Genomic DNA, 26,759 nt, shown 5'->3' on the forward strand with positions numbered 1-26,759 from the left:
GAAGCGATGGGAAACGTCGATCCCATTCGCTAAGCTCACGAACACGTGCAATGTTTTCATTAGTCACACTCGTGCGAGGATGACGGGGATGTGCTTGATTCGCAACACGTTCACGGCCTTGCTTAAATTGGTTGCACCAAACCTTCACTTTTGACCATGAAAGCGTAGCTTCCTCGAACTGGGCAAGCAGTCTGCGGTAAATTTCGGCTGGTTTCATGTTTTTACAGACGAACAGAGAACTTTATAATTATGTTTTCACAGAGAAACTTTATAATTATGTGTTGCTCCAGAGAGATGGGCACACTCATTGTAAGGGCACTTAAGCACTGGACAAGCTGGCTGATGTGGTTTCCCTACTCTAGGTATCCCCACCTAACGACTACAAATGCCCAATCACACACAAATACCCTTCCCCACTCTCAGCCAATAAAGGCTCGTTTATATATGATCGACCTGCATACCTCATTAATTCTTTTAGAGTTGATCGATTTATTTATACACTTTGTGTCGCCACCATTTATTGCTCTATTAAGTGAAATAAGACCAGACATAAAGAACAACGTTGTTGGATAAAAATTAAATGTGCCAGAGGTCATACAGCACGACAGTGTCATCAAGAGGCTTGCGGGGAATCTGCATTGCCTTACAGAACCATAGCAAGATGGGTGAAAGCATTCAATGAAGGACGCCAAAACGTGGCAGACATGCTGCGGCCAGGTCGTCCGAGTGTCAGCGATGCAGACGTGCAAGCTGTTGACGCACTAGTGGACAGTGATTGCCGCCAAACGGTTCATCAGCTGGCTGGACAAACAGGATTAGCGCATATGACTGTGTTGCACATTCTGAAGGAATGCCTGTCCATAAGAAAAATTGCTTCACGATGGGTTCCACATCACTTGACGGAAATGCAGAAATGGCTACGATACAATGCTGCCAGAACCCACCTGGAGCGCTATGAGCGCAAAGGAGATGCTTTTTTACGGCATGTCATTACGCTGGATGAGACTTGGGCGCGATCGTACCAGCCAGAACTGAAACGCCAATCAAACGAATGGTGTCGTCACAGGTCACCACGACATTCGAAATTTCGTCAGAACCCCAGCAATGTGAAAGTTATGGTGATTATCATGTTCAACTGTGATGGTGTCATTCTAACACATACCGTTCCCCCACAGCAGACCGTCACTGCGCAGTATTACTGCTCATTTTTGAATCACAATCTCCGACCAGCTTTGAGAAAAAAACGGCGACACTTTCTGCAGAACGCTCCTCTCATTTTGCGTGACAATGCTTGGCCGCATGCAGCGCAAGCTGTGACTGATTTGTTCAAGCGATGGGGCTGGGAAGTGCTTTACCATCCACCATACTCCCCAGATCTAAGCCCATGTGACTATGGCTTAATTCCTAAGGTGAAGGAACCACTTCGTGGCACTTGCTTCCAAACTGTTCCTGAGATTCTTGCGGCAGTAAACCGGTCCATTCAAACTATTAACAAAACAGGCGCTGCTACAGGTATTCTGCGACTTCCACATCGTTGGAAACGGGTTGTACACAATGCTGGCGACTATATTGAAGGACTGTAAAACATGGTGACATGAATCACTTTTGTATTCCTTGTAAATAAATAGTTGCCACTATTAAAGTTCCAACCCTCATATTATTTTAATCTGGTTGATTAAAATCACTGTATATTGGAGTTTTGTTACTGGTTTAATTCCCAGTGGAACAGGATGTGTAAGCTTTTACATTGTTTTCTCCATGTGTAGTAAAATATGTGCGAATTTCCTTTAAATTTGTTCATGTTAATATGTCTTCTAACCTGGAGTAAATGATGTTTTATTATGATTAAGCATTTATTTGTCTGCTTTTCTAGATTAGTGCATAAAAATATTTAACTGATTAAAAATGATAGCTTCCTTTCTTATTATGTATATGAAATTAAATTGAAAACTACTTATTTTATGTTCCATAAAGATTATCCATCATGGTCTACAATACTGGCACAACTTGAAAAATAACAAGCTTTGAGTTGTGACCATTTTCAGTATTGTAAAATTATCTTTGCAGCAGCACTGGCACATATTTTAGCTCAATACTGTTATAATAAATGACAGCAATGTGTATGTGTTGCATTCCTTGGTATCAAACATATCAAAATTTTACTGCATAAATATTTATCATGGCACTGTATACTTCAACGACATTTCTGTATCAAAAGTAAGAGAGCAATCACAGGATTACTTCGTTTTGAAGATTTCTTTTAAAGAAATAGATTTTGAAGGTGAAAAGACAGCAGGTGTAGGAAAAATCTCCAGTCCTTTCAGGAAGCATTATTGGAAAAACTTATTATAAACTACTTGCAAGAATATATGGAGATTATCTATGGAGAAATTTGACAGTCTATACTGTTTTATAGCCAGCAGTGCAATAGGAAGTTCTTCTTTAGCATTTTGCAGCAATCTAAAATTTTAACAATAAAAATGCATTCTATTTTGATACTTATGTAGGCTGCTGTTGGAAAATCATTCACTCTTTTATATCCTGTTTACTGATGTAGAACTAAAACCAAGGAAAACCCAACCAAGAACCAAGGAAAATATTAAGAATGCCATTTTGTAATTTTGTAACACCTGTCACAATATGGTAACATTATTAATAAAATTCAGTTTATTGTTTTCGAATTTTGTGTATGAGCCATGAACTTCGAGAACAATTCAATATAATATTAAAAAATTTGATAAAAATTTTTTTACTAACATTATTTCATAAAAAATTTGATAATTTTTTTAAATTTTATGATCTTTTAGTAATGCTTATTTCTTAATCTGACAATTAAGTGTACGATTCTTGCATTTCAGAACCAAGGAAAACTTTAGGCATGCTTATCTCAATACTTCATGTTTTGAGTTGTACTAATATTGCAGCTCATGAATGATACATAGCTATATTAAGCAGCAGCTTTGTTAATAATATTTATCTGTAGACCTAACATAGCTCTATATTTTTACAATATGACTTTAAAGAAGTTTAGAAGTATTTTTTAATAATATCCATTTTTGTATAGATATAATGCTATTGCTATTTTATATCTATAAGGTGAACTTAAAGGGCAATTTTTCATTTATCTCCTCCCTGAATATAAACATTACAGTGTTGTATTAGCAAATTAACTTTCAAAATAATAATTATTGATATATGTGTTATGTGAAATTAGTAACACAACAACCTTGAGTCCGGAGTAGAGTTATATACAAGATTTCAATTGATTTCGAGGGCAAACAAATACAGGTCCCTCTTTGTGAGGAGCAAAGAAATCTGCAGGACTGGAAAGCAGTGGGCATAATTTTACAGTGGACATTTATACTCCACAGTGTTATTAATGTTATTTCTAATAGCAGAATGTCTTCTCTGATGGCAAGCAGAAAATTTTGTAAAGGCTTTGACCACGAGAGAAAATCCTGGGTCAATGGAAACTGATCTCAAATAATTGAGTTCATTAGCAGACAAAGGTTCTGCAGAACAAAATTTGAAAGCATGAAATGTATAATAGTAAAAAGAAGCCATTTTTTGCTTAGCCAGGTGACATGGTTTTAGCATAGGGCAGTAAACAAACAGAAATCCTGGATCAATGCAAACTGATCTCAAATAATTGAGTTTATTAGCAAGCAGAGCTTCTGAAGAACAAACTTCATGAACATGAAATACATAATAGTAAAAAGAAGCCATTTTTTCTTAGCTAAGTGACAGGGTTTAGCAGGGGGGTGAACAAATATAAAAGTGTTTAGTAAACAGTAGTGTCAAAATCAGATTCATTGCGAATTATAAGAATATCAAAGAAGGGAAGGGAGTTGTTAGATTAAAAAGTGAACTAGATAGCTGGATCAATCAAATTCATAACAGATAAAATTTGGGATAAATCTTCTTTATTACCATGAAAAAGTGTGAAAGTGTCGTCTATGTACAAATCCAGAAATGAAAAGAAAATTTCTGAAATAATCTCACTTCAAAATAGTGCGCGTAAATGTCAACAAGTACAGGGCTGAGAGGATTACCCATGGCTCTCTCAATTTGGTGATAATATTAACTTTGGAAAACAAAGTGTTTTGTATTCAAAGAGATTTTTACTAAGAGAAATTAACTCTTCAATTTTAGTGTGTGTAAAATGGAATTCTTGAAGCCTGATTTCAAGACAATTTGTGCTCCTTTGACTGAAACATAAGTAAACAGTGATTTCACATCAAAGGAAACTACAATGGAATGCAGGAGAGAAAAATCTTTAAGTATCTCAATGACTTCAAAAGAACTTTTTACAGTGTGAATATTATTAGAAAGTAATGGAGAAAATCTGGAAACTAAATATTTAGCCAAAGGATGCTGTTCCTTAAATGGAAACAATAGGTCAAGACGGAACTCCAATTTTATGGACTTTGGGAAGAGTATGGAACCTAGCACTGTTAGCAATAGGTGGAATAAAAGATTTTTTTAAATTGAATTGGGATGATAGGAGAAGACTGAACAACTGTTTTTACTTTTGTGAGATCAGAATTTGAAAGAATTTTGGCTTTCATTTATCAGTTTTGAGACTCTGTATGTGTTTTTGTCCATAACAATAATCTGTTAGTTCTTATCAGCTTTAAAAATTATAATGTTAGCATTAGAGTGAATTTCACTTAAGGCCTTCATTTTCTTTCGCTTAAGATTTGAAACAAATGATCTGTTATTAAAATCCATGTTGTGAGTAATTGAGTATTGGATTGTGTCCTTCTGTGTTTCTGAAGTTTTAGAGAATTTAAAAGTTTTTTCAATAGCAGTGATGATTTGAGGAGTTGAAGGTTTAGATGTTTTTTAAAAGTTGAAGTTATATTTTAATATTTTCATATTATCTTCTGAAAGATTAATATTAGAGATATTAATGATGGGATTATGATTTGCAGTGGGAAGGTTAAAAAGGTGGGTGGGACTAGCTGATAGGGGTGAAAGCTTTTGGAATTTAGAAACAAGGACACTTTTATGGCCTAGACAAGTGGTATCAGTTCTAGATCAAGATTTACAATCAAAAGAAGGGAAATTAAAAGTAGAATTGGCAGTTTTTAAATGAAGGTAATATAATCCAAATTCAATTTTAGCCAAACCTGAGTTTCTTATCATGTAATGAAGAGCTGACAGTTTGAATTTATGCATAATTTTTGTATTGTGAACAGAAGATTTAAGACTACATTTGACTTGTATAAATTTGGGAATGATACAAACTTGTATAATTTAGCACATGTAATTGTAAATTTGCACATGTGCAAACTTGTGTATATTTCAGAGTGAATTGTTCAGAAAGCTTCTTCAATTGGTAAATTAGATTTTCTTGAAACTCCATAAACTGAAAGATTTTTCCCCCTCTGTGTTCCATTACGGTTCAATGTCACTGCTTAACTACTATTCCAGTTGAAGGAATACTAAATTGTCTTTGAAACTAGGCTTTGAGAATTCCTTTCACAGTTACTGAAACCAAGAGTTAATTTCTGTTACTAAAATCTCAAGAGTTCAACGAACTTTTTTTCCAAAGTGATTATTATCGCCAAATTCAGCAATTAGCTATGGGCAATCCCCTCAGTCTTGTACTTGCTAATATTTACATGCACTATTCTGAAGTCAGATTATTTCAGAAACTACCTTTTTGTCTCTGGATTCGCTACGTAGATGACACTATCACACTTTCTGATGGTAATAAAGATTTATCCCAAATTATGTCTGTTATGAATTTGTCTAATCCAACTATCCAGTTCACTTTTGAATTCGAATCTGAGAATTCCCTACCTTCCTTGATATTGTTATAATTCACAGTGAATCTGATTTCAGTATTACTGTTTACCATAAACATTTTTCTGTTTGTTTACCACCCCATGCTAAGCCATGTCACTGGCTAAGCAAAAAATGGCTTCTTCTTAGTATTATGTATTTTGTGCTCTCGAAGTTTGTTCTTCAGAACCTCTGCTTGCTAATGAACTCAATTATTTGAGATCAGTTTCAATTGATCCAGGATTTTCTCCCGTGGTAATCACTCTCTCCTGTGGTAAACACTTTTTTGTTTGTTTACTACCCTGTGCTAAACCATGTCACCTGGCTAAGCAAAAAATAGCTTCCTTTTACTTATGTATTTTGTGCTTGTATTATATTACATATTATGTAAGCAAAAAATGGCTTCTTTTAATGATTATTCGTAAGTTTGCTCTTCAGAACCTGTGCTTGCTAATGAACTCAATTATTGGAGATCAGTTTCCATTGATCCAGGATTTTCTACTGTGGTCAAAGCCTTAAAAGATTTTCTGATTGCCATCAGAGAAGACATTCTGCTATTAGAAAATAACATTAATAGCCTTCTTGTGTTTCCATTTTATCCTTTTGTCAGTTTTAAAATTGCATGGATTCTTCAGAAGTTCAATTTGTCTAATCCAACTATCCAGTCATTTTCTTGCCTATCAATAAAAATCCATGGTTTAACTCTTAAAGATTACATTTCTAACTTTAATTTTTTTTGAATTTATAGCATATCATGTCAGTGCGGTTTGAGATGCATCAGCCAATTTAAAAGAGTGTTAAAGTTTCGTATCGAGGAACACCAATCTTATGTCCGAAAAGGCAAAATTAAAAAATCTTTGATAACTAATCTTTGTTGGGAATGTAATAATAATTTTGATTTTGCGTCTGCAAAAATCATTTAAAAAGCTTCTTCAATTCGTGAATTGGATTTACTTGAAGTTTTTCGCAAAGTTAGTCACAAAAGTTTATCTTAACCTAAAAGTCCAATCCAGTCATTCCTACAACTTTTAAAATTCTACTAATTTAATTTTTTAATTTCATTAATATTTTGGCCAAAGATGGCACTACCTTCTCATTTGCTTCTTTGTGGAGTATAAATATGACCGTAAAGCCCACTGCTTTCCAGTCTTGCAGATTTCTTTGCTCCTGATGAAGAGGGACCTGTACCAGTTTGCCCTTGAAATAGCTTGAGATCTTATACCTAAATCTATGCCAAACACGAGGTTGTTGCATTACTAGTTTCGTGTTTCACTTAGTGTGTTTCTTTTTCATTTCCATATGTGTTATATTCTAAGTTACAGCTAAACTTTTAATATTTTACAGGAAAAATAAAAAACCTCAGAAGAGAGGTAAAGTTAATTTAATTGGAAGACTTCAGTTATCAACAGAAAGAAGTGAACAAGAAGAAAATGAACGCATAGTACTACTTCGAACACTCAGAACTCAGGTTAATGTTTCTTTCAACTATTAACCTATTCTAAATTTTATGCTACATGTTTGTAATTACTGTAAATATATTGATTTTTTATTGTTGTTATCTAAAGTATAAATTTTCAAAAGGTTATTCACAAAAATAGTGAGCTTGTTAGCAAAAACTGCTGTATAGAAATAACTATGCATGTTATTATTGTCAGAAGTACGTATCACATATGAAAAGTCTAAATAAATAAGTATGAAATGCTGGACTAATCTTTTCCTCTTTAAGGTTAGGTTAGATTATTTGAATATGGGAAAGTATGCAAGAACTGTTTGCCTAAGAGGAGGAATTCCTTTATAGAAACTTACTAAGGGAAGTTGGCTTGCTTTTGCATTACATGAGGGGGGGAACTCACCAAAGCCGACCATTCAGCCATCTCGTTTGCATAGATTTGAACCTCGGTCAAACTCTCAGCATTTTTTTTTAACCATTCGGCTACTAGTGTGGGTGCTTACTTTGACACTTTTTACGATGTGTGGCAGCAAACTCATCATGGATCTACAATTTTAAGAGATAATGTAGCATTCTGAATCAAATAACCTCTTTTTCTGTCTTGATGCAGGGCTTCCACATGCTTAGAAAGTCAGTAAATTGGAAAATAGCTTGGAATTGTTGGTAAAATCCAGACCATTTTTCCAAAAAGTCAAAATATAAAGTTAAAAATTTAAGTCAAAATATTTAAGTTAAAATATATAGAGTAAATTTAAAACTAAACCTGAATCAAACTAAATACAATATTTGGTTTGGCAAAGTAGAAAAGTAAATTGGTAGAAAATTATAAAGTTGCAAAATGTGCAAACAGTTTCTGCATAAATTGACACAAGGGAAAATTTACAAAACACCTCATCAACTCAAAATGTTGGCATTTAAAAAAAGTCAAATTATCATGTGATTTATTTATTTTATTTTTTATTTTTTACTTTTTATAATTTCACTTGTTTTTTCATTTGTGCAGTAATCGTTTGAAATTTTTTATATCATTTCACTTTTCCAACTTTGTCAAACTGAGTATCAGGGCTGGATTTACGTATAAACTACACAAGCTATAGCTTAGGGTCCCCACTTTCTTGCCCCCCCAATTAAAATATAGTGTATATAGAATTAAAATATATTATAACAGATGTATAAAGGTCCCCAAATCTCAAATAGCTTAGGGCCTTATCAAGTGTAAATCTTATTCTGCTGAGTATGATATTTGAATTTGCTTTGATTTTAGTTTAAATTATTACCACTGATTTACTGCAGCTTTTAATGCATGTTTTTTTTATTTACAATTAATATCTTTATTACTAAATTATAAATAATATTTATGTGTGTATGTTCCTTGCATAAGGGAATAAGGGTGAAACATAGGAGCTGCCAATTTTTTAATTTGCATAATCCCTCACATGAGCACCTCAGATTGAATTTTGATTTTTTTTATTTATTTTGTGTGAATTTAATGAACTTTTGATTAAAAACTCTGTAATTTAAAAGGTTTATGTTGCCACTCAGCAACATATAAGATATCTATGTTTCAAATATATCAGAAAACCTGGTGATATAAAAGAAGTATGCTGCCAGTTGGCAAAGTGCAGGTATTTGTCTTTCAAATTTAAATGCATTGTGAAATAATTGTGGCACTTAGAGCCACCAAATTTTGAACACCGTCTTCATCTGAACGCTGAAGCACAACTTTCATATTTTGTGCAAATTTAAGGAACATTTGATTAACTGTCTGATTGCTCAATTTGTAGACCAAAATAGCTTAAAAAACTTTTTTTTCCCTATATTTTGATTCTATATATATTGGAGAATTGAAAAATGAGCTTTTTCTTTTTATAAAATACTTATATATATATATATAATATAAATTTTTATCATGAGAAACTAAAGTTGCCAGAAAAAACAATTTCAGATGTTATCACCCCCCAAAAAATTTTTCTAAATAAATTTCAGTCGAATTACAGTTAATTTATATTTATTGCATAATATAAAAAAGCAAAATGTATAAAATTTAAGAAAATATAAAGCACTGAGGAAAAACTACCGTAGAAATGCAGTTTAGTATGATAGAGTTCAAAACAGGTTTCAAGACAAAGTCTAACTTCACGGTCTTTGCACCAGATTCAATAAATCTAGTTAATGATCAATCTAATTAATAATTCAATAATTTAATTAAATAATTAAGATAATTGCTGAATGTTTTCTAGCAGCCATTTCTGTAAAAAAAAACACCAAAAAGTGAAGTTTGAGCGGTAATACCACGTGCCTTCAAATGCCGCAATTTAGTGGAGGACTAACAATATCTGTTGGCCAATATGTAAACTAAACGTCTAATACTGTATATAATTTATTTCAATGGGAAAAAACGGGATGCGCTCCTCAATAAAGGAAGAAAAACACATGCCCGGGGGATGAGCAGATTTTGCTACATTTGAGTTGCCCGTGGAAATCGCAGGATGAGCAGCCAAAGAGTTAAAACCTCAACATCTAAAATCTTTGTTGCTTATCAATGCTTAAGATATTTATATTTTGAATTTAATGAAGAGACTTGGTGATTTAAAAGAAATGGGTTGCCACTCTTGGAATTAAAATGTTTTTATCTTCTTTATGGCAGTGTATTGTCATTCACGCAAAACGACTTTAATTTTTTCTTTCAAATTTATTCTGTAATTAATTAACAAACTACGCTATTCAAAAGCAATAAACTCATTCATTTCATTTATTTATTACTAAGGGGGTCATGAAATTATACTAGCATTCAAATGCATATATATATGTTTGTGTGTGTAAACGTACAGATACACCAAAAATGGGATAAAGTTTAATTAATAATTACTATTAATGTCATGCAAAGGGCTTCAAAATTGATTGATTAAGTAAGAGAGATAAAATACATGGTGATTCAAGAAAACATTTAAGCAACAGCTGAGGAAACGGAGATTGTCTCCATTGAAGCCGTGGATGCGTTGGCAGTAGTATGGCTAGTTACGCATACCACAAAATGGCTGACGTGCACTTGATGTATGCATGCCCAGCTGCAATCGATGAAAAGCAATGTGAATGAATCACGAGAAATATCCTGATATAGAAAGTTGCCTTGCCACTCTGCATCAACGATTGTGCGAAACAGTTCATTCGATATGCAAAAGCCAAATGCCGGTCGCCAACGAATAACTCGGACAGTTTTTTTCCAAAAGAAAGCATTCTCCAAGATCTGGAGCATAATCCTTCAACAAGTACATGAGTTGTAGCCCGAGACACTCATATCCCCGTCTGGCGTATTTTACATGACAAAGGACTGCATCCTTTCCATTTACGATGCATCTGGACATTGGAACCGGAAGGCTACAACAAGCACATAGATTTTGCGTGGTGATTTTTGCAAAAAAATTGTGCAAACCAAAACTTCACAGCAAGTGATCTCGTCACTGATGAGGCTACCTTCTCACTAGAGGGTGTGATGAACATACACAGCTTGCGTACTTGGGCAGATAAAAACTCACATGCTACATGTATGCATGCCTCACAGTGCAAATTTGCCCTCAGTATGTGCTCTAGCATTGTAGGAGACTTTTTACTTGGTCCATACTTTCTCCCAGAATGACTTGATTGGCTGCATTTATGTAGCATTTTTGCAACAGGGTTGCCACGCTACCTGGAAAACTGGAAAAAGTCAGGGAATTTGAAAATTGACCAAGAAGTTCAGGGAATTTCATATGGCGATCCCCCCCCAAAAAAGCGAGTTTTGCACCGACGTTGGAAACGATCACTTTTATTGGCGAATTGTGTATTGGGTGAGCGTCGTTCGGGCAGCTGGAATAGAGCCAATTTTTCACAGCTCCAATTAGATTGTCTTTTAGAAAGGCAAAGCAAATTTCAGGTAACCTCGAGAATCGCATGTGCAGTGCATGTTGAACTAAGCAAAATACTTATTGTCGTATAAAACAAAATCGGTTTAATACTAATATACGGTACCATGGAAGTTAGAATCAAAGAATATGTATTGTTAAGAAGGAAAATTTCGATTTTTTTCCTCCCTGGAGCAAATTACAGAAAAAAACCTATTTACAAAAAATCAATATTACATGGTTGGTATGATTAATACATTGTATGTCTCCCAGACAATGCAATACAGTCCGTACAACGCCTAGGTATGCTGAGTATCAAATTATCGATCTGATCTTGGGGGATATTACACCACTCAAAAAGCAATGCTCTCCGAAGTTCCGGTAGACATGTAGGAGGAGGTTGACAGGCTGCAACTTGTCGATGTATCCCACATGTGCTCTACCGGATTCAAGTCCGGTGAGAATGCTGGCCAGTCCATACGGGTGATATCGCCGATTGAAGGCATTCGCTTACGATGTTTGCACGGTGAGGATGGGCGTTTTCATCCATAAACACAAATTGTGCGGCCATGGCGCCCCAAAACAAATGTACATGTTGTTCCAGAATGATGTCCTGATAGATTTGGCTTGTCATGGTTCCAATTTGAACATGCAGGTCAGTTATGGAACCCAGAATAATTCCACCCCAAATGAGCACTCCTGCACCACCGTAACGGTGTTGTTCAATGATGTTTTCTTGGTAGTAACGGGTACCTGGAGCTCTCCATATGAAAGTCCGGCGAGAATCAGACTGCAAGCTAAACCTGGACTTGTCGGAAAACATCACACAAGCCCACTGTTGCGGTGTCCACAATGCATGCTCTCTACTCCAGGATTAACCGCAGGCGACAGTGAGTTGCAGTAAGTGGAATGCATATGACAGGTCTACGAGCATATAGACCAATCTGCCCTAAGCGTTTGTACATGGTCTGCCTTGAAATTGTCGTACCAGTGGCTTAAGAGAGCTGACGAGACAGGTCTGAGGCTGTGCTCCGCCAGTTTTTTTTGGCAGTAACTGCCAAATACCGGTCCTCATTCGGCGTTGTAACTCTGGGGCAACCTGTGCTGTAACGTCTACTCTCACATTACCATCATCTTGGAATGTTGCCAAAGCCTGGAGATGATACTCTGGGCAATTCCAAGTTTGTCTGATACTTCCAGTTGGGTACGCCCACATTCCAGACGGCCGATAATTCTACCACGTAAAAAATCATCCATTTGCTTCCTTTGTGTCATAACTATTCGGTTATTGCACTGAAATGCTTATAAAGTGCCTGCGAAAAATTTTACTTCTTTGCCTGTATTCCTTATATATCACTCTCTTACACTCTCGTCATTGTGACGTACCATCAGTGTCATCTCTAGTTACTACCTGAAATTTGCATACGGTTCTTGAAGATGTGTGTTGTGATTTTACAGGTGATATATTTATTTTAGAGTTCGATTTCCGCGTGACTCCGAATTATCCTTAATTTATGGACATGAATGTGATTGAAAATGAGAATATAACACTAAGTTTGAAGCATTCAAATTTTTTAAGAAACTTGAAACACTTGAAAAATAATATAATGATAAAAACCTGTTATCTGAAATCTTTAAGGTACAGATGGCAAGCGGCTCGGATGTGACTCGATATTAGATACGTAATATACAAAATAATTTTTTTTTCAATTTTTTGTATGAGTTTACTTTTATTGCAATTTTTTTTTTCAATTTTTTGATTCAGTTTTAATACTTCACCATATTAAATTGTTATTATTCTATATATTTATTCTATTATTCTATATATGTATTCTTAATTAATATATATATTCTTAATTATTTCTACATGTGTAATAATTTAGAGGAGGAGACTCAGATGTTTTTAATCATGATTGTTGTTATAGATGGTAATGGAATGTATATATATAATTACATAAAGTTGCAGACGGGCTAGTGAAGGAAAATTTTCTTTATTTTTGAGAAGCACAGTTTTAAAATGAATTGCACATCATTATAATTATACAGTTGATGAAAGAGAGATAATTTGGCAACATCATTGCTAAACAGCAAGCAAGAGCTGGAATGTAACCCATTTAAAATGAAAGCTTAGGAGAGTTGTGAAAAAGTTATTCCTCTCAAATTTCCTGTTGGCAGTTAAAAATTTTAATAACTGGTGGCCATTTGAGTTTCAGTTTGCAAAACTATCTGCATCACCAGCATAATGCAACAGTTATGTGACATGTATTAATTTGAAAATATTGCATTTTAGAGATTTATTATAAGAATTTACAATTTTTAGATCAAAACAGCAAAGTAAACAAATTAAAGCTAGAATTTTTATTTACATATTTCACCCACACAACACACATTGATCAGCTATTAAAATTCCTGTACCATGAAGGCAACATGTAACAAACAGCAAATTTTGCCTGAAAAATAATATATGTGGGGATATGCATTCCAGAACATGCACACAGAGCAGGTATAAGCAACACCATCTGTCTTGTGTGTAAATGGAAAGATTGGACAGCAGTTGTTTTATAAGGTATTTCTCCCACCTTCTTAGCGAGCCTTCATGGTGTAGTGGTGTGCACATTCAGCGTGTAATTGAGAGGTCAACGGTTCGATTCCTGGTGAAGGCGTTGTTAATTTTTCATCTTGACTGCCTCCAAAAATACCTGTCTCTACAGTTTAACATGGAAATCACATTTCAGCTTTGGTTGTTGGTGTTAAGGTCTGTTATCCTCACGTGAGGAGGAACTTTTACCAGCACTTATCACAGTTTGACTGTGGCAGGATCACGGCCTTTCGGGACTGCAGTTTATTTTCCACAACATTGCTACTCATGTAAGTTGGAAACTCAACTCATTACTGTCAAGTGAATGGGGAATTAATAGGTCCAGTAGGATCCTGCAGGGTGCCATGTGGGATCTCAATGACCAGAGCCACTAATATCCAAGAGGATATATATTTATATATGTTGTCCTCTTGACCTTGAAGATTATACAACCATGGCACATTTGAGTCAAACTTGGTTCCTGTGCAGGATGACATGTGTAGCATCTTTTTTATGCCTTTCCCTGTTATTGCCGTGGAGACAGGTTACACCCAGTGCAAGAAACAACAGCACTGGACACAGGAATGGCACCAAGTCATCTTCTCGATCACATCGCGGTTCTGCATACAGCATGATGTTGGATGTATTCAATCATGGAGGCAGGGAGTAGCACGAATGATGGCAACTTGCATTTGTTATTGTCATAATGCCTAAGCTCGTGGCATGCTAATGTGGGGTGCCGTGGATAGACATTCAGTTTATATCTTGGTCTCATAGCTGGTAATCTGGATGGCCACTGGTACATTTATGACTTGTTAAGGCTCATGAATGTGCCCTATCATCGAGGCCTAAGTAATGAAATCATTCGACTAAATAATGCATGATGGACAGTGAGGATATGTGGTCAATACAGAGGAATTCAATTCCATTGTTGCTCTAGCCAGCAAGTTCTCCATATCTCTCATCCACCTAGAACATCTAGTTATGGGTTACCAAGAGACTGGCATGTGACCACTCATCTGTCACTATGATTGATGAACTCTGGTACAGAATTGAAGCCACATAGAATGAAGTACCCCCTTATCTGTCATCCAAGTTCAGTTCAACTTAGAGTGTAGTCAAATTGCAGCTGTTGCTGCCAGATGGGGCTGCTCTCTGTACTGAATTCTGCATTCAATATACCACAAAACCTTCATGCTGTGTGGAAGGAAGTTCTTTTTTCTTTCCACAGTGCATGCAGAATTCAGTACACTGAACTGCCATCTCTGGCAGCAGCAGCGACACTAATCCAGCCGGGCATCAAGTTGAACCGAATGAATGTCATATATAGGTGTTTCATTCATTTATATATATGTAACTATATATCATTATATATATATCTTTTATATATGTATCCTTTATATGTTAGTACTCTAGGTTGATGTACCAGAACCATATGTAAACACAAATTAAATATGTTGACCATTCTGCTTTTTTTTTTTAGCTAGAGTTGTAATGGATGGTTTTGCCATGTTCTTTGGTTTCTGCAGGATTATTGTACTTAAAATTGCATTCATATGTAGGGAAGCTTGAAAGGAAGGTCTTTGTTGCAACACCACCTAGTGGTGGTTTTAGTTGCTTTTTTAATTATAATTCTGGCTTTATGCTCAGGAATTCTTATCGATAGTTTTCTGTATGTTGAGCTGATACATTGAGTTTCTGTGCTTGTTTCTTTCATTGTAAATTGGGGTAGTATATACACGTGAAGTATCTATTGTGGCAATATTTGATTTATCTGATCTTAACAATTTCCAGATAAATGAGGCTATCCAGATATTCCAGATATATGACTATTCCAGATAAATGAGGCTATATAATAGATCTTATTATTAAAATCTCATTGAAAAAGTTTACTTTTGATTAATGGATAGAGCCCTATTTCAATGAAAATCATAAGTGTTCGAACACTTTTGGGAGCCACTGTACCTAGCCAACCGGAAAAAAGAAGAAAGAAACAAAGTTCTTTCATTTCGTTAGAGATATATCCGAGTTCTTTAGGGTGAAAGGCAACAGCAAGAGCAAAGTTAAATTCCCAGCGAGTAACTAAAGGACATGTCTGAATATAATAACAGAAAATACGAATAAAATTCTGTTGACTTTGCATCTTTCGATACGTGCCAAAGCGGAAAAATAGATACTGTTTATGAGCTTTGCATCTGCCTTTTAAAACACTGCAGTTGAAGTGAACTAACTTCGTGATTCATGAATTTCCTTACACCTACCTTTTCGTTTCCAACGTTTTCGTATAGTAGCTAGGGTTGCCATAAGGTAACTAAGATTAATTAGGAAAAAAAAAAAAAAATACTATTTAAAACTGTGTGATTACTTTGAAAATGGCTAAATTTCTTACAGATACAAAGCATACTGATCGGAAATCATATCCAAGAAAGCTAAGCTAATTGTCATTCTAGCCCACGATGCAAATTTCCAGAGAATATTTTCATTAATGGTCCTCAGGAATCGGATAAAAGTAACAAGTTTGCAGTGGAGGCAGTTGAAGCAATTCTGATTTGTCATTACAATGACTCACGCTCAATTTTGAAATTATGTGAAAAAAGAAAATGATATAAGTAAGAAAGTAAAATCGACATAAAATATGACTGGCATAAAAAGGATTGGTTTTACATCTTTTTTATTACTCATTGTTTAGGTTCCAAAAACTTTATTCATTTTTTGTCAGAGTAAAATAAACCATTTTAAATGTAGCCTGTAAACATCCCCTATCAATGCTTAACAGTTATGCCATTCCTATTCATAGCAGTTAAATTTTAACGTAGGAGGTCCACCAGCTGCCGAGCGCTAAAGTCGCTGAACACTGGTAGTTCGAGTCCTGGCTAACGGGCTGGCATGGGTGTTTTCTTAGTTTTCCCCAGTTTGAGCCAATTTCACTTAGGAACTCCTCCACGAAGGCATCCCTTCTCTCAGGCAGATAGTCCTCGTGTACTTTGCAGTAATTTAACAAAACATTAATTTAGGAAACCTGCCGTGCCAAAACGAAATTAATAGCCCTGCTGAGCCAACGCCCTTTGGGCTAAAAAAAATAGGAAAGCTAAACTTCAGTCCACTTCAGCTAGTTTTTATTAGAATTTACGACTACCTGGATTTAGTGTCAAAATGGTCTTCAGTATTTAATTTTTTTCGAAATTGTTTATGTCGCCAACATCGCCAATTTAAAAAATAATAATGAAAAATCTGAAAGGGTTGATTTTACCGATCGTCCAGAAGGGCCTTTTTTTCCCTTTGAAAGTGGAGATTATGGGCAGAGACGTCCCAGGTGGAATAACGGAATATTTTAAAGGATAATACAGGTACATAATACATTTAGGGTAACACAGGAATGTTCTGTATCTCTTGTGTACTTAAAAACTGAAGGAAATATAAAATGCAATTCTATATAATTAGATGTATCATGAATTAAGTGCATTTTTACTTAAACATATTAAAATGTAAATAGATAATATTCTTTAGAATTGCATCTATTTCTTTTAAATAGCTTAGTTGTTAATACTGGACAAACGAAAGAATTATATCTTCCGTTTTTCTAAGGAAAACTGATTGCATAGTAAAAATCACAAAAGCCAACGCAGTAGTCAACAGTTTTAACTACTCGGGTACAGTGGAGCCAGATTTGCTTCTAAAGAATTTGGAATTTAGTGACAGAATATTACAGCCATGCGCCAAAAAATGGATAATGATCCAATTCCAGATGAAAAAAAAAATCATATTTTCTTGAAAGGAAAATCATGCAAACTGTCATTCTGTCAACCAAGAGTTTGAATCCCCCCCCTGTTAATCAGAAATTGTAAAATACAGTAAATGCCCCTTAATGTTATCATTTGGATATTGTTATCGAACTGCAGAAATTCCTCTAATTTGTATATGAAAACATGAAAAATACATCACTCATTGCGATTAACAGTTCGGTTAATACGATCCAAATATTACAAATACATTTTTTAAACAAAGGTTTCTTTTAAAGTTTAATATGGTTTATCAGTTTGAGTTTATGTATAAACATGGCTCAAGTGGAATAGCGACACATTTTACAGGATATTAGATGAATTATGCGTTTAGACTAACGTATTTCGTCCATTTTACGCCTATTTATTTCGTTTTTTCATAGTTGCCGGTTTTTCCCGGTTGCATATTTCCGAATTCTATCCCACCCCCTTTTCGAATTCAAATAAAATCGTGACTGTTTCGTATCATTTAAGTCGTTATTGTATTTTTCTCCATGGATAATTGATGTCATTTTTATTCCCGAAAAGGAAGATTGAGCGATTCTCCAATTGTATGAGGTTTTAGATTTTTCGTAATTAAATATGAAATTTGTAAGGATGCCGATGAAACCTCAGGAACTGTTGTATATTTTCTCAAAAATACATTTTGATATTTCACGCTGTTAGTTAATTTCTTAAAAATTAATCAGATTTATTTACTAAATCGTTATGTTTAGTTTCCAAATATAGTTTTAATTTAACAGGTTTCATGCATTGATTTTTCATTGCATTTAACACACAACGGATATTCATTTTCCACTGATAATGCAACATGTAAAACAGTATCTAATAAACTCTTCTTGATATTTACTTGATTTCTTATTAGAAGTAGAAAGAAAAATGTTTATTAGATGTCTGACCATCATTCCCATTTTCACTCTTGCCGATTTAATCCCAGTATACGTTACACACGGGATTGGGTGAATTTTGCGACATTATTATAAGCAGTAAACGGGTCATTTTGGTGTTGGCGAAAATTTTCAAACTCGCGCCAAGACCATACCGCGTTCTAGGATTGTACCCTCTTTGTGTAGCCATTTATCCATCGAACAAAACTGGAAATTTTTTTTTTTTTTTTTTTTTTTTTTTTTTTTTTATCATCCTTCAAGCACGCAATCGAATTTTCCAATACTTCGAAAATGTTATATGCTTGCTTGACAACAAATTTGGTTAGAAATAGGGAACACAAGTGTGTAAACTATGCATATTACAATTATCGCTGCGCGCTTTGAAATTCGATTCTCGAATTGTTCAAGCATAACGCCTGGATCAAGGGGAAAACAATACGATCAAAATTAATATATGGAAATGATTAATTTAAAATTCCTAGTAAATGTTAAACATCCAAAATTCTTTTCATATGCCGTTATATTTTTTGTTGTCAAATAAATTTTTTTTGAATTTAGCGACCCCCCAAAATTTCTTCGCGACTTGCGTACCATTGCCATAATAACGCTTTGTATTCATGTAAACCTGATTAATTCTGAAGTGGTTTAAATTCTGTCAGAAACAGTACAAGTGATCTATTTTTCAATTGCATTTGGAAAAAATGATTTCAGACTTGTTTTCAACTGCATGTAACAGAGTATTATCAGAATTACGGGAAAGTGCGACTGTGAAAATGGATAAACATCAGCTGTCCAATGTGAAAAATAATGTTATCATTTGGATATTGTTATCGAATTGCAGAACGCCCTTCAGTTTGTATACGAAAACATGGAAAATACATCGCTTATTGTGATCAACAGTTCGGTTAATACGATCCAAATATTACAAATACATTTTTTTAAACAAGGTTTCTTTTAAATTTTAATATGGTATATCAATAGAGTTTATGGATGGACATGGGTCAAGTGGAATAGCGACACATTCTACAGGATATTAGATGAATATGCGTTTAGACTAACATATAATATAACATCTTTCATATATTCCAAAACGAAAAAAGACTTTCGGCCCGCCGCGTATTTAGAGTGCCCCCCATGCCGCACAGACACTATACATTTACAAACATCCATGCAGTCTCCGGGATTCGAGCGCGAGTCTTTCGGTACGGTACTCAGAGTCACTAATCACTATCCCGGTTGGAAAAATGTGATCACATTTAATGGAGTCTTGGTGTATCACGATGGAACGGTGTTTGGACACAACAAGGTGCCCAGGCACAGTCGCCTTAACCCTTCTACAACAAGTAAAAAATTCCTAAATAGTGCACGAAATAACTAGAGCAACGCATATAATTTATATGTATATTTGTATCTAATTTAATTCTTGCTTTTAATTTATTCCTTTTACAATTGAAATTTTGTTATTCATGATTTAATTCCAGTCCCCGTTAAACATTTTTAACAATTTTCATTCAAGTTGCTTAAAAACATCTTTCGAAATAGAACTTACTAAGTATGGATTCACTCTTTTCAGATAAATCTACTATAATTAATCTTAGAAGATAAATATAATCAATATTATTTAGTAAATAAATTATATATATATATATATATGGATATGGTATGTGTGTGTGTGAGAGAGAGAACACGTTTTAATTCTAGTTTGCAGTACATACGGGATTCGGCGGCATTATGTGTCATTTTGGTGTTGGCGACGATTTTTAAAGTCGCGTCAAATGCTGTTCCGTATACTAGGATTTTACCTAGAACAGGGTTTCTTAAACTGTAGGTCACGACTCCCGTGTTGGTCGCGGGACCTGCAGTAGGATGTTGCCAAAATTTTAGCAGTTTTGATATTTCTTTAACTTAATATAATAATTTTACAGTTATCAAATATTTTTACACAATGTATCTGAAAATAAAAAAAGCTAGACAATACAGACAAAGGGAAAAACGAAAACGTTTCGACGCATTCTTTTTATAATATAAACGTTCATTTTCCTTGCTTTGCACGTGAAGCTGTCATTTCGTTTGTTACATATTTAAAAATTTCACATCGTTCTATGTCTTAAAATTAGAAATTAAAGGGAATGACCTGAAACTGCAATAGTATATTACAGTACAAGTGAAAAAAATTGAGAGTTTCACTCACGCGTGTGTCTTATTTGCGCAATACTTATGGAGTCCCACAAAATTTGTGTAAATATTACGGGGTCCTGAGGTTTAAATGAAAGTTTATTGCAAGGTGGTAGTAGAAAGTTTTCCCTGCCATTTATATAACCGTACTTGCTACAATAAGATATTCCGCCTCTCCCGAGTAGCTAGTCAAATTATTTCGTTTGTCTAAAACTGAAGTGAAACTCATTTCAGTTTAAATCTGACAGTTTTCGGAAGCGAAGTGTTTGTTTTAGACTAAAAAAATCACCAGCATTAATTGAAATGGTAACAAAGGATTCGAATTTGCAATGACCAATGCCTTTATCCCCACATCATCAAAGAATTATTTTTATCGCCAAAAAGAGGGTTCCGCAAAGAGGTAAAATTTAGTGCCAAATGTTAAATTTAACAAGAGTAACTGCCTTCTACAGTGAAAAAAAGGTAAAAACACTGAAGGACTTAATTTAGTAAATTTTTTTGTGTCAAAAAAGGGCCAGAATCAATTTTGTGAGGGGTTACATCATGAATTTTGACAAGCATTGACGTTTCCTTGATCAGTGGTTGTTAACAAGAGCAGAGTGAAAACGCTCGAACTTTATGTCGCCAAGTGCTTCGGGTCTGGGAGGGGGCCGAAATTTACAATTAGCAAACGGTGCAAATCCATCCAATGAAATTTTAGTGTAATTTTTAACTGATTTTTCTGATTGGCTAGAAAGGGCACATGGCCGTTCGCCACTGACTTCGCGACGAAGTGCAAAAGCTTTACGGCTCATGAAATCGTGACCTCTCGATATGGCTCGTACTAAGCAGACTCCCCGTAGCGAAGCGGTTCCACCGGATAAAGGTATGGATCCTGTTGCGGACACCTCGAATACGACGGCCACTGATATGGACCAGGACAATGCTGGTCACGTTCTTACGGAGCTGGAAATTGCTACACTCCGACAAGAAATCGTTGAAGTAGAAAGGAGCATTACTAGCTATTACGGAACCATCCGGTACTTATCGGCCAACAGACCAGTCACGGACACGGACTATCATTCGGACATTCTGAAAAAGGAGATAGAAAAGAAGAAGACTCTGCTGGATCAGCTGAGGGGTAAGTTGAATATTGCTCTTTCCCATGCAAGCATTACACAGCCAATCACACAACAGAAACGCAAACCACGTGATAATTCAGACAGTGACGACGACACGGAAGGATTCAAAAAACCACACAAAACTGCTAAGGTACCCGTAAATGTTGCACCCAACAGTATACCCACCCAAAACAGCTACACAGCACTCTCGCAACCTGACACTCATTCCACCCAACCCACAACACAAATTAACAGCTCGCAAACACCAGATACAAGACTTCCCCAATATAGCACACCTACACCAATTATGGTTAAGCCGATAGATGGCGCCACACACAACCAGTACATCAAGAAACTCACTACACTGACTAATGCTACATTTTACGCCAAAATAAGTGGAGAATACCTCAAGTTACTACCATCAACAACAGATGATCACAGACAACTCACCACAGACTTACAAAAACATAACATCGAACATTATATCATTACACCCAAGCACAAACGCCCAATTAAAGTAGTTATCCGAGGCTTACCCATTACCACTGACACACATGAAATTTCCACGGAACTCACACACCTCGGATACAATGTACACAAAGTAGTACAACTCACAAGATTCAAAACCAAACAACCCATGCCACTATTTCAGATACAACTCATGCCAACACCAAACATCGACAAAATCTACAGTGAAACACACCTAGGTATGTTCATTATCACAATCGAAAAATACATCAACAAAAACATTACACCACAATGCCACAACTGCCAACGTTTTAATCACTCATCAGACAATTGTTTCTTCTTACCTAGGTGTGTTAAATGCGCACAACAACATAAAACAACAGACTGCCCAACACAAGGTAAATTAGATAACCCCACATGCGCAAACTGCCAAAAAAATCATCCAGCTTCATTCCGCGGTTGCGAGAAATTCCCCAAAAACAGAAACCTAAATAAATCACCCAATCACACTTTTACACCAAGCAATAGCACCCCAAACCTTACACAAGGGAGAACATATGCACAAGTTACTTCCAACAATACACAAGACATTAGAAATCAGACTACCAACACTACATCCAACGCGAACATTTTCACCGACATTCTATCTACACTAAAAGAACTCAATAATACTTTCGGCTACAATAACATATTTAAATTCTTCTCTACTCTCAAAAATAGCTTACACCAATTAAAAGCCGCAGACACACCCATGGAGAAACTATTAATTCTTTTTACTATTTGTGAGGAAGCTAACATCTTTAACTAATTAATTATAAAAAAAAAAAAAAAAAACTCTTAAATTATATCTTTGATCTGTGAACATAACACACTTGCTTGCATGAGACCCCTCAGCTCTATTTCCAAATTCCAACTTTTTCTCCCATTGGACACTTTCACCCACCTGACCTGAAGATTTCAAGATCTCCCCGCCCACCGACGCCGCCTTCTATACCTCAGCGCAGCGACTTTCAACCTAGGAGTTAGCCTCTGAATACTTCTCCCCAAGTGCAGGTATCTTCAAATCATCTTTCTGCTGGACTATCATTGCTTACCATCCACATTGCTTATCGACATGCCATCATCACTCTGCCGAACAACACTTATGCCCATAATGTTCGAAAAGAGACGCAACTTCGATCGGGATAGGACCCTTCCGTCCAGGCGCCCGTTGAAAGGAACCTGCCGGTTCAAGGATGATACTAAGGCTATACTAAGGTTTAGAGGAGCCTTAGCTCATACTAGACTTTAACTTTGTTGGATCTAGGTGCTATTCTTGCGATTATAAATTCTCTATATATTTTTCATTGTCTAATTTGATCTAATTTTCTAATTCTTTTTAAGATCTTTAATAGCTTTCTGTTTGATATATTTTTTGTATAATTTTCTAATTCTTTTTAAGATATTTAATCTTAAATATCTTTGTATTTTTGATTTTTTTTAATATAATTTTCTAATTCTTTTTAAGAATCTTTAATATTTTTTATAAATTTTCTAATTCCTTTTTCAGATATTTTATCTTTGTATTTGATATATTTTTTTATATAATTTTCTAATTCTTTTTCAGATATTTAAGCTTTAATATCTTCGTACATAAATATTTATTCTAACCTTACTAACATTTGTATATAATATCTTTGTATATAAATACTAATTTTTCTTACTAACTATTAACATTTGTATATAATATTTTTGTAAATAATCTTTGTAATAAATACTTTTTCTTGCCATTAAAATTTTTGTATTGTAGTATATATATTGTAATTTACTTGTGTAATAAAAATAAAAATTTCTGAAATGGAGTCCGAGCCTTTCAGCTCCAGGTAATGTATATTTGCGTATTTATATTGTTTTATTTAATTTTTTAGCACTTCACTCGGTTTGTCGGTACTACCAATGTCCCGGTTAAATCTTTGTTGATGAAAATTAAATTATCTGCATTAAGTTTTTCATAATAAACTGTAGTTAAATTCTTTTAATGTATTGCATCAGTCTATTCTATTGGTTATCTATTTAATTAAGTGTTAATATTTGTGTTTAATTTTTTACATCAGTAATTGTTACTTAACGAAAGTTCATCCACTCATTAGTATGTACATGATTATTAATTTTATTTTCATCGTATTTAAAAGTACAGTTGGCGTCGTTTGATTTGCGTAACGTTTGTCTAGAGCTATTTTGTTAACTATATATATCGTTGAGCATAGCAGCAGAATTCAATTAATTTACTATAAATATAACTATAAACGGATAAATCGATGCTTTCACAGTATATTAGGAAAAGGAAACAATTGGTTTAATCCTATTTATTCTCTGTTTGAAACAACGCAGCAAATATAAAATTAGGGTGTGAAGTGCAGAATCGCCCACTTATTTGGCGCTTTTTACAAGAGTAAGAAAAACTGGATTTTTGTCAATTTCCTTTGACTTTTTTACATCAATGTGTACTTGAACAAAGGAAGATGCACATTGCCGATATTGTGCAATTCTCTGATGTTTTTTTTAAGTGAAAATACGTCGATGTGTTACCGGATAGGGTAAATCATCTTTATATGTCACAAATTATACAAATTTACACAAATTTCATTTACATGATCAGCGCAAACTGATGCAAAACGGTGATATACAATCTTTTCGAAATTTGAAAACTGAGATTTTAGTTGGAAAATGAGCTAGACAAGTTAAGGTACTGCTAAAATGCAGCTTTGTATTAACAAAACACAGAATCACAATGAACAGTATTTCGATAGACTTGCTTTCGATCGAATTTCGGATCCTTTAAATTCGGTGATATCGGAAAAGCTGTGATAGAAGTGGCGGTACGCCTCAATGCCGTATAGGCTATCTATTTTGTCCGGAAAAGGTCTAATATTTTTTGCCGATTTGAATATTTTTTTTAAAGTTTGTTCAGCATATTGTGAATTTCAGAAATGTTGCATGAGTATATGAACACAAGATTCATGTAATGAGAAGTGCAGTGCATATGGATTGCTTTTGAAGCAAAAGCTTTAATCTGAGCTCCAATTCCCTTTTTTAATCACGTTACCTGCTCCATCATAACTCATAGCTAATGTTGCTACCATCTAACCCGGATTTTGAAATTATTGAGATTATAGAATTATTATTGAGTGGACCTGTAATCTTAGCTAGTCTGAGAAAATGTAGGATGTCTTTCTTATCTAATATTTTTTGACTGTTCACAAATCATCTTGTACACCATCATAAAGTTTCCTTATTATTTGAAGTGACTTCATCAGTTATAATGGAATAAAAGTGAGCAATGGTATTGCTGTATGGGAAAAAAATTTCTTTACCTCTAGCACGCAAGGCTATTGGAAATTTTGAAGACAGGCCTTTTTTAAATATTTTTTTTTATATAGCTGTTTACTTGAATTTTATGTGATTTATGTACGAAGAACAGGCTATTTGAGAATTAAAGGTAACACACAAAACATTAAAAGAATTCCCTTTGGGTGTAATATAAAATTTGAAATCTTTCAGCTTTTATTTTAATATTTTTAATTTTATATTTTTTTCTAAAGCACAGATGTGAATTACCCCAGAAGGGCTATTAGTTTCAAAATGGCATTTTGTGTCAAATCACTTTAAATGTCGGAAGCACTTTTCTAATTGTTGTCACCAAATATTATCACCCTGTATCATATTTCATGAAACTAAATAATGATAATTTGCATGAACATATGTATGTTTACGCATTGTTGAAAAACAATGTTGCCTATAGTCATTAAATTTTGGATAACATAGTCCTCCACCCGAACATATAGGCACTTGGAAGCCTGAATTTGGAATTAACATATTTTATTATCTATTTTATACTTTGTAGAAATTTAACAAATTTTTGATTAAAAATCATAGTTTTAAAGTGAGCAGTGTAATTATTTTACATTTTGTAAAAATTTAACTAATTTTATATTGTAAACTGAAATTTAATAAAAGTAGTTAAATAAGAAATTAAAAGATCCAACTCAGTAAGTCAGAGCCGGAACAGCTAATGAAGGTTATGAGACTGTGATATTACTTTTGGTTTTGTGAAACGAAGGATTACTAGGATACTTTCAGATTGAAGTTCTGTAGAAACAAAAGTTTAAGTACCCTCCCCCTTTCTGAAGCTCTTTATTTGTTTATTGACTTTTGCTTATTAAAATGTCACTAAAGGAGATATGAGCAGAAAAACGTACATTCGGAGTTGCGATTCGTATGTTACGCTGTAAGAAAGAAACGTAGTGCCAGAGTGTCACTATGGTAAATAAATGTATTGAAAGTAAAAGTGTTATTTTCTGTAATGTGTGTGGTGTTATTTTATTGTGATATATAGCTATTCATGAGAAATAGAATAATTCAATTCAAGTGTGTTTGGTGAATTGAATTATTCTATTTCTCGTCAATAGCTATATATCGCAATAAAATAACACCACACACACATTACAGAAAATAACACTTTTACTTTCAATACATTTATTTTCCATGGCGACAGTCTAGTGCTAGCTTTCTTTCTTACAGAGTAACATATGATTCGCAACTCCGAATGTGTACATCAAGAATCAAGTTTATCGAAAATATATTTCAGCGGCGATTCTAGTGGCGCATGCGC

The 26,759-nt window shown here is 34.5% G+C and overlaps 1 protein-coding gene and 1 long non-coding RNA gene across 7 annotated transcripts in view; one reads left to right on the forward strand and one right to left on the reverse strand.

Annotated features, from left to right (window-relative positions):
* The window catches only part of LOC146996995 (cullin-5-like), a 332,836-nt gene that overhangs the window by 182,018 nt on the left and 124,059 nt on the right, over positions 1 to 26,759 (forward strand). Inside the window, exons 1-3 of one of the 6 annotated variants that reach the window (XM_085816411.1) lie at positions 4,938 to 7,034; positions 7,135 to 7,258; positions 21,274 to 23,509. The exons of 3 other annotated variants lie outside the window; for them this stretch is intronic. In XM_085816411.1, the coding sequence (XP_085672537.1) occupies positions 21,354 to 22,916 (1,563 nt within the window). In that variant the 5' untranslated portion in view covers positions 4,938 to 7,034; positions 7,135 to 7,258; positions 21,274 to 21,353 and the 3' untranslated portion in view covers positions 22,917 to 23,509. Of the gene's footprint in view, positions 1 to 4,937; positions 7,035 to 7,134; positions 7,259 to 21,273; positions 23,510 to 26,759 lie in introns of those variants that run through there. 2 more of the 6 variants (XM_085816410.1, XR_015041052.1) reach the window with 2 other exon arrangements.
* LOC146996996 (uncharacterized) overlaps positions 1 to 26,759 on the reverse strand; it is a 216,420-nt gene that overhangs the window by 166,916 nt on the left and 22,745 nt on the right. The window lies entirely within an intron of this gene.

Source organism: Stegodyphus dumicola, chromosome 5, assembly GCF_044657685.1.
Source record: "Stegodyphus dumicola isolate Sdum_Otavi_A_Nest chromosome 5, ASM4465768v1".
Classification (NCBI taxonomy): Eukaryota; Metazoa; Arthropoda; class Arachnida; order Araneae; family Eresidae; genus Stegodyphus; species Stegodyphus dumicola.